An 8,637-nucleotide genomic window follows, 5' to 3' on the forward strand; every position below is an offset into this window, starting at 1 on the left:
CACACACACACACACACACACACACACACACACACACACACACACAGTGAGCTTATTAAAATAGGACCAAAGCACAGGCAGATTATCACAGCTTATTAATACATATGCAACATTCATCTTCAGCTCCCCAGCAGTATGAAGCACAGTGACATGTTCAGAATACCGTTACCATGATTTAATCACTCGTGCCTGTTTCTCTGATGCTTGGCTTGTGTTCAGACTCGGTGTGTACAGCAGACGCACTCATGCGACTGTGAGGGAACACTGATAGTCTCAGGTTGCTGAGCTCAGACTGGCTGTGGTCATGTGGGAGGACACAGCGGTACACAGACACTGTGTTTTCATCCTTTTGTCTCCGTCTGTGTTTGCAGAGGGTTGCACACGGAGACACCGTGCAGGCAGTGCAGAGAGGCTGTGGCACACCTGTGCCGCTCATTCTCAGGAAGAGGAAGGTGATGATGCAATGAAGGGAGACAGTCTCAGAGTCAGCCTCTCTGGAGCATATTGTACCCCCCGCCCCTCTTCATATACATCACACTGTCCGGTCAAACTAAATGCTTGAGTCCTGAAAGCATCATTGCAAAGTTACACTTAACAGCAGAAGGACAGAGAAAGAACCTTTTGCTGCTTTAAATTAAAAGTGGATTTTGATTAATGACACGTTTAACTTTCAGGCCTCACAAAGTCAAAAAAGCTTGCAGCCTCCTAAGTGCCCTGGCAGCAGGTGTGGGGATGTTTTGCACTCTTGCACATGTTTGTTTCACCATTTTCTGACATGTGTTTTTTGCAGGAATCTGGGCACTAAGACTGTGGATGCACGACTCACACAGGTGGATGTGGTGAGGTGTGGCACTTCTCAGACTCCACCTTGCACTGAGTTTTTTGTTGGGATCTCAGAGCTTTAAGCGTGTGTTGGTCATCCATGCGTCATCTCCCAGCTTTTGGCCCGACAACTAGAACTGGAAGTCAGAGTAATTATTACTGTATCAGTATAAAAGCACAGCATAGTGTTTCCCCCACAAAGACTTTAATGGGTTACTAACAACCCCACGAATACACGGGGTACTTTATTTTAGTATTTTTTATTTGCATTTTTAAAGTATTGTTGTTCACTGCCTTGAACTGCAGCTGTCCATGGTAGTCTTTCTTCTTCTCTGTGAGATGTAGAGTCAGAAAATGCCGCAGGTGGAGAAGTGAGCTGCTAAGCTGAGCAGAACCAGGACTGCCAGCTGCAGTCGAAGGCAGTGGAGCCAAGGTTCGGGGCTTGAGACAAACGCACAGGTAGCTGCTTATAATGCTCCTTTCTAAAAGGACTTGGTGATTAAACCATTTGCAGGTGACCTGAGCACCTTCTAAGTGGTAAAAATTTGCATACACATGATTCCATTGATGTCATGACGGCCACCAGCTGAGTGCAGGGAACTCTGTGATGCAGGAAACCATAAAGCAGAAACCCAAACCATGGCTGCTAGAAGTGATGGATTTTGTAAGTGATGCTGTTAATGTTTTATGATGAGCTACTTGAAAAAGTGTTCCTGTCTTTTAACCTGAACAGCAACTTTTCAGACTTCATGTCATGGGGCGATCGTGGCTCAAGAGTTGGGAGGTCGCCTTGTAATCGGAAGGTTGCCGGTTCGAGCCCCGGCTTGGACAGTCTCGGTCGTTGTGTCCTTGGGCAAGACACTTCACCCGTTGCCTACTGGTGGTGGTCAGAGGGCCCGGTGGCGCCAGTGTCCGGCAGCCTCGCCTCTGTCAGTGCGCCCCAGGGTGGCTGTGGCTACAATGTAGCTTGCCATCACCAGTGTGTGAATGGGTGGACGACTGGATATGTAAAGCGCTTTGGGGTCCTTAGGGACTAGTAAAGCACTATATAAATACAGGCCATTTACCATGTAAATTTTGGGGCTCGTTATTAGAGCTAAATGACAATGAAGTCACTGAACAGCTGTTTTTATTGGATTACATTACACAACAGCTGGTTGGTAAAAACAGGTGAACTCTGCAACATTTCTATCACTCTGCAGTCATAGACGCATGGACACCTTAGTTAAGACTAGGTTTAAGTTGGGCTGGTCTTAACAAATATCAAGTTTTAGTTAGGACCAGTCTTGCAGGAACCAGACCCATATCATGGAGTACTTTTATGCTTCATACTGGGACTCTTAGTCCAAAGCTGAAGTCACTGGACAAGTCCTCCATCGTCCCCCTCTGTCCTCAGTGAGAGTTTGCTACCTTCTTACATAGATTAGTAATATTACAAGTAAAATATCCCAATCGTTGTTGTGCACACACAGTCTCTCGCAGCCTTAATGTTCAAAAATGTGTCCCACCTTAAATGATTTTGCAATTTTAAAAGTATATAATGCATCTTCATTCTCCTCAAAGCCGGTTTGTCATCTTCGTCGTTATCTTCGTACTTCGTAGGAACAGGAACAGCGTCGACATCTTTTAAAAAAAATCACAGTGTCAGAGCTCTGCCTTGAATCTAATTCACAGAGGATGCTATTAAACTCAGTGACCCCACATTTAACTTAATTATGTTGCTAATTAAACACAATGAATTATGCTCTCATCTGAACATTAAGTCACGACTTCATTACCCAAGAAAGTCAGGATGAAACACATTCCCCAGTTAGGAGTGCTTCCCAAGTTCTGGCCTCTCCCTTGCTCTCTGCATTTTTAGTCTCCTTTGTTTCCCTGAAGGCATCACTGATAACTCTCAGTGTGGCAACATTTATTTCACTTTGTCTGCTCTTCATCTCTCCTCCTGCAGCTATTAAAGCGCTCCTATTTTTCTCTCCCACTCAGTGCTCTTGTTGTTCTCCTTCCACTGTACCTTTATTTGCTTTCTTTCCATTTCATCAGTCCTGTTTTATTTTCCTGTCAGGGTAAAGTTCTTTCTATCTTTCATGTCATTAAAGATAAAAATCTCTGCATTTCCAAGTATTCCATCTCAGCAGTGGAACTTGAAGATGATGAGGACGATCCTCTTGTACTCCTTCCTGAAGTTATGGTTCAGGACACCGTAGACGACGGCATTGAGGCAGCTGTTAAAATACGCCATGAAGTAGCTGGCTGTGAACAGCCACTCTGGGATGGCACGGCCCAGTGTGGAGTCCACTGCCACCGCCAGGCCAATCAGGTTCAGCGGCGCCCAGCAAACAGCGAAGAGCACGAACACCACAAACATAGTGAGGAAGTTGCGGAGGTCGTGTGGCTTGATTTTAGGTCTCGAGTCTGGCTTGACCCGCCGCCTCACCTGGATGACCAGAATCCAGATACGCAGGTAGCAGTAGCTGACAATGCCAATGGGCAAGATGAAGTGCACCACCACCACAGCGATGGTGTACAGTGAACTGACGGACTGGGCGAAGGTGCAGGAGTAAACCCGCGGGTCGTACTGCAGCGACTCCACAAACCAGTTGGGGACGATGGCGAGGATGGTGAGCGCCCAGACGAGCACGACGTAGCACATGGTGTTGCTGTTGGAGAAGAGCTTGTCATACTTGAGGCTGTGGCAGATGTAGCAGTAGCGGTTGATGGCGATGCCCGTGATGTTAAAGATGGAGCCAATTACGCTGAGGCCCATGAGGAAGCCACTGATCTGACAGTGGATGTAGCCGGCGATCCAACCGTCATTGAAAATGGCAGTGAGCACCAGCGGGTAGGGATAGATAGCAACCACCAAGTCAGCGAAGGCCAGGCTCACAACAAAGGCGTTTCCTGTAGAGCAAGAGGAGGATGACAAGCTGTCAGTATAAATGTGAGTTAGTCCAAAAATCTTTCAGGCAGGTCGTCAGATAGATAAGTCAGATCGACGCATTCTCACTGCCAACTCATCACATGCTGATACCTGTAGGACTCGTCATCATATTTTACCGTTCATCACACTTGTGGACACACCTTAGTGTTACTTTTCAGACGCGGTGGCAGACACACACGTGGAATCACACAAGCATTTGAGTCTGGTCTGGGCATTACATTAGTAAGAAGTACTTAGACTGAGTTTGGGCTATACTAAGAGATTTACTACAAAGATTGAAACACGGGGTACTGCACTGCAGTGGTTTGAATCATATCGTAGGACTGCTTTCTTCCATTTTCGCAGTATCTCTAAAATTAGAAATATCCTGTCTAAGAGTGACGCTGACAAACTAGTTAATGCATTTATTAATTCTAGGCTGGACTACTGTAATTCATTATTATCAGGATGTCCTAAGAACTCCCTGAAAAGCCTTCAGTTAATACAAAATGCTGCAGCAAGAGTACCGGCAGGGACTAGAAAGAATATTTATCCTATACAGTGGGGCAAAAAAGTATTTAGTCAGCCACCGATTGTGCAAGTTCCCCCACTTAAAATGATGACAGAGGTCAGTAATTTGCACCAGAGGTACACTTCAACTGTGAGAGACAGAATGTGAAAAAAAAATCCATGAATCACATGGTAGGATTTGTAAAGAATTTATTCGTAAATTAGGGTGGAAAATAAGTATTTGGTCACCTCAAACAAGGAAAATCTCTGGCTCTCACAGACCTGTAACGTCTTCTGTAAGAAGCTTTTCTGTCCCCCACTCGTTACCTGTATGAATGGCACCTGTTTGAACTCATCATCTGTATAAAAGACACCTGTCCACAGCCTCAAACAGTCAGACTCCAAACTCGCCATGGCCAAGACCAAAGAGCTTTCGAAGGACACCAGGAAAAGTATTGTAGACCTGCACCAGACTGGGAAGAGTGAATCTACAATAGGCAAGCAGCTTGGTGTGAAAAAATCAACTGTGGGAGCAATCATCAGAAAATGGAAGACATACAAGACCACTGATAATCTCCCTCGATCTGGGGCTCCACGCAAGATCTCATCCCGTGGGGTCAAAATGATCATGAGAACGGTGAGCAAAGATCCCAGAACCACACGGGGGGACCTGGTGAATGACCTGCAGAGAGCTGGGACCAAAGTAACAAAGGTCACCATCAGTAACACACTACAACGGCAGGGAATCAAATCCCGCAGTGCCAGACGTGTTCCGCTGCTGAAGCCAGTGCATGTCCAGGCCCGTCTGAAGTTTGCCAGAGAGCACATGGATGATACAGCAGAGGATTGGGAGAATGTCATGTGGTCAGATGAAACCAAAGTAGAACTTTTTGGTATAAACTCAACTCGTCGTGTTTGGAGGAAGAAGAATACTGAGTTGCATCCCAAGAACACCATACCTACTGTGAAGCATGGGGGTGGAAACATCATGCTATGGGGCTGTTTTTCTGCCAAGGGGACAGGACGACTGATCCGTGTTAAGGACAGAATGAATGGGGCCATGTATCGTGAGATTTTGAGCCAAAACCTCCTTCCATCAGTGAGAACTTTGAAGATGAAACGAGGCTGGGTCTTCCAACATGACAATGATCCAAAACACACCGCCCGGGCAACAAAGGAGTGGCTCCGTAAGAAGCATTTGAAAGTCCTGGAGTGGCCTAGCCAGTCTCCAGACCTCAACCCCATAGAAAATCTGTGGCGGGAGTTGAAAGTCCGTGTTGCTCGGCGACAGCCCCAAAACATCACTGCTCTCGAGAAGATCTGCATGGAGGAATGGGCCAAAATACCAGCTACTGTGTGTGCAAACCTGGTAAAGACCTATAGTAAACGTTTGACCTCTGTTATTGCCAACAAAGGTTATGTTACAAAGTATTGAGTTGTATTTTTGTTATTGACCAAATACTTATTTTCCACCCTGATTTACGAATAAATTCTTTACAAATCCTACCATGTGGATTCATGGATTTTTTTTTCACATTCTGTCTCTCACAGTTGAAGTGTACCTCTGGTGCAAATTACTGACCTCTGTCATCATTTTAAGTGGGGGAACTTGCACAATCGGTGGCTGACTAAATACTTTTTTGCCCCACTGTATTTGCTTCCCTTCATTGGCTTCCTGTTAAATCCAGAATTTAAAATCCTGCTCCTCACATACAAGGTCTTATATAATTAGGCCCCATCTTATCTTAATGACCTTATAGTACCATATCACCCCATTAGAGCACTTCGCTCTCAGACTGCAAGTAGTCGTTGGAGTTTTCTTTGTATTAAAGTAAAACAAAGTTCATCCATCTACCACAAACTTCTCCAACATTTCCTTTGTTGCCCCTCCCCCTGTGACAGTGATGATCCAGTGGTGTCTTTTCGACATGTTGTAGGGTTTCATACCACTCTACTTTCTAGGCTGTGAAATAACTCCACTGTGTAAAAGACACTGGGGAATATCAGTTATGTACAAAATGTCCAATGGCAGTGGTGCACTACCTTATAGTACTAGTGCGACACTTGTCATTATTCATTTTCAAAGTTGTTTTAGGGGACAAACCAGAAGCTGAGTAGTTTCATCATAAGGCTCTCCAAACCTCATCACTGCTGCTTTAATGGCTCCACCATCATTCAGGCAAATTAATACTGCTGTCCCGAGCTGCTCTTGCGCACTTCCATATAGAACTTGTCAAAAGAAATCTCCTAATAATGGGCTGTTGCTTCCAGCAGAGGCATAAACATCAGTTTTGAGCCACAGTTGCAACTGATAAATTTTATTCCAATTTATCAGCTCCTTGCTCGGCCGACTTCTCTGACAATAAGAAAGCTGGGGCTCGCTGATGTGCTGTAAAGGTCTTTCTCCCACACGAGGAAATGAAGTTTGAGGGCTTGATTTAAGAGTTTAACATTTACCTGCCGCCCCGAGTGAATCGTGCTGCATTTCAATTATATTTTCCCACGGCTGAAGCCATTGTACCAAGCTCCCTGCATTAAACTGTCCTGCCTCTGAGCAGCATTATTATTACTGCCAAGTTTCCTATCTCACATACAGACTGTTTACCCCCAAATGTAATGAAGCAGGGTTAGTCTGCACATCAGCCGCCTTCTACTCTCCAAAGTTTTTCCTAAAGCCGTCCACCCAAAACCAGCTGCTGGTTGGGAGTAATTTAATACTTTTCCACATCCCGTCCCGGCTCATATGACCAAAAACAAACACACGTAAGTGCTACCTGTAGCTTCACTCACACAAGCAGCAATTTAGCTGAAGAAAATGCTGCCCAGTGCTATTTCTGTTCTGTTATTTATTCTGTTTATCGACGCTGATGAAGCGGTGGTTTGTTCAGTTAGGCAGAGTATCTGAAATGAGCTGTTTAAGCGCCTCCCTCCTTTAAGTGTACTTTTCTTCTGTTTGGCTGCCCCATGCAAAGAGAAAGGTTGAACAGCGAGTGGGTTCGAGGTTACCGTCGTGCATCAAAGTTAAGCTAAAGAGATTTTCTGTTCCGGTTCAAATGTCATGCCAAGCTTTCTTTAAATGGAAGTTCAGTTTGGTTATTTACAGTGAACGGTTTGACAAAGAAAGACGACTGGGTTTTCTGATTGATAGTGGAAGCAGAAACTCCAAGCCGTGTCATCCTCAACCTCCCAGTTACAAAAGATGACTTGCAGGCTCGAAGCTTATATCGCAGAGCGTGCAGTGAGAGCGGGGCTGTCGATGGAGGTGGCTTTAATGACACCGTCTCCTCCCGTCATTCAGTATTTATCACCATCCTCATTACAGCGACACTCTGTATTCTGGAAGGCGACTCTGTGTCTGTTGCAGGTCACAGAGGGAAAGTTAGCAAAGATCTGCAGCTGCAAGAACAGACACGGCCTCATTAATTGCCACTCAATAAGTATTAGTGTCACGGTACTGGGCCATGTGGCCCAGTGTTTGAGATCTAAAGCTAAGATGGTGCCGGTGTACGTGGCTTGCCGTCCTCGGCTATATCTGCTTCGCTGCTTTTTACCCTCTCTACGCTCTTTATGGACCTTGGCATTGTATTTTTTTATCCTTTTAGTTGTATGCTCATCTAATGGCTGTGCACTGATTACATACGACAGGCAAACACTTTTAAATCTAAGACTCTCTCATTCCTCTCGGCCTGATCCTTGCTGGAACCTGGTTGACGCCACCGCGCCCCAACCGGACCCTCCGACCGGACCCCATGACCGGACCCTCCGACCGGCTTCCTCCACCTACCTATTCCGAATCTACACAAGAAACGCTATAGGAAACACGGTAGAAGGAGCTGGCATGTGGGTAGCCTGGATATTTTGTCTTCTTTCCCTCCTTCCCAGGAGCGCTCTGATGCTAAGTTGCTCACCCACCGTTGGATCTGCTCGGCCGACCACGAAGGCTACCCTGCCATTCCTGTGGCATGTTTTCCTGCTTGGGTTTGGATAACATCGCTCCAATGCGGCGTTTGCCGAAGCAACCTAAGTGTCCTACGACGCACCACCCGAGGCGACTTAGCCCCTAGGATACGGATGGCATTGCTTAATGTCAGGTCGCTGGTCAATAAGACCTTTCTCTTAAATGACTTCCTCTCCACTAATGGGATTGATGCTTTATTCCTGACTGAAACCTGGATTCGTCCTGGTGAGTTCATCCCTTTTACCAAACTTCTTCCATCGGACTGTGTCGCTTTTAGCTCACCAAGGCAGGGGTGGGGGTGGCGGCGTAGCCTCGGTCTGTAAAAATTCTTATGGTTTCATAAAAGGTAGGCACTCATCAACAAATACACATAGATTACTTAATTTGATAGACTACTCATACAGTAAAAACCTAGAAACTACAATAT

The 8,637-nt window shown here is 45.7% G+C and overlaps 1 protein-coding gene across 1 annotated transcript in view; it reads right to left on the minus strand.

Moving 5' to 3' along the window:
- Positions 1-1,840: 1,840 nt before the first annotated feature.
- Positions 1,841-8,637, minus strand: part of mtnr1al (melatonin receptor type 1A like) — a 44,161-nt gene continuing 37,364 nt past the window's right edge. Inside the window, exon 2 of the mRNA XM_005943791.2 lies at positions 1,841-3,723. Coding sequence (XP_005943853.1) covers positions 2,954-3,723 — 770 coding nt within the window. The 3' untranslated portion in view covers positions 1,841-2,953. The remainder of the gene's footprint in view (positions 3,724-8,637) is intronic.

Source organism: Haplochromis burtoni, unplaced genomic scaffold (genome assembly GCF_018398535.1).
Source record: "Haplochromis burtoni strain Fernald_Lab_line unplaced genomic scaffold, NCSU_Asbu1 Contig_361, whole genome shotgun sequence".
Lineage (NCBI taxonomy): Eukaryota > Metazoa > Chordata > Actinopteri > Cichliformes > Cichlidae > Haplochromis > Haplochromis burtoni.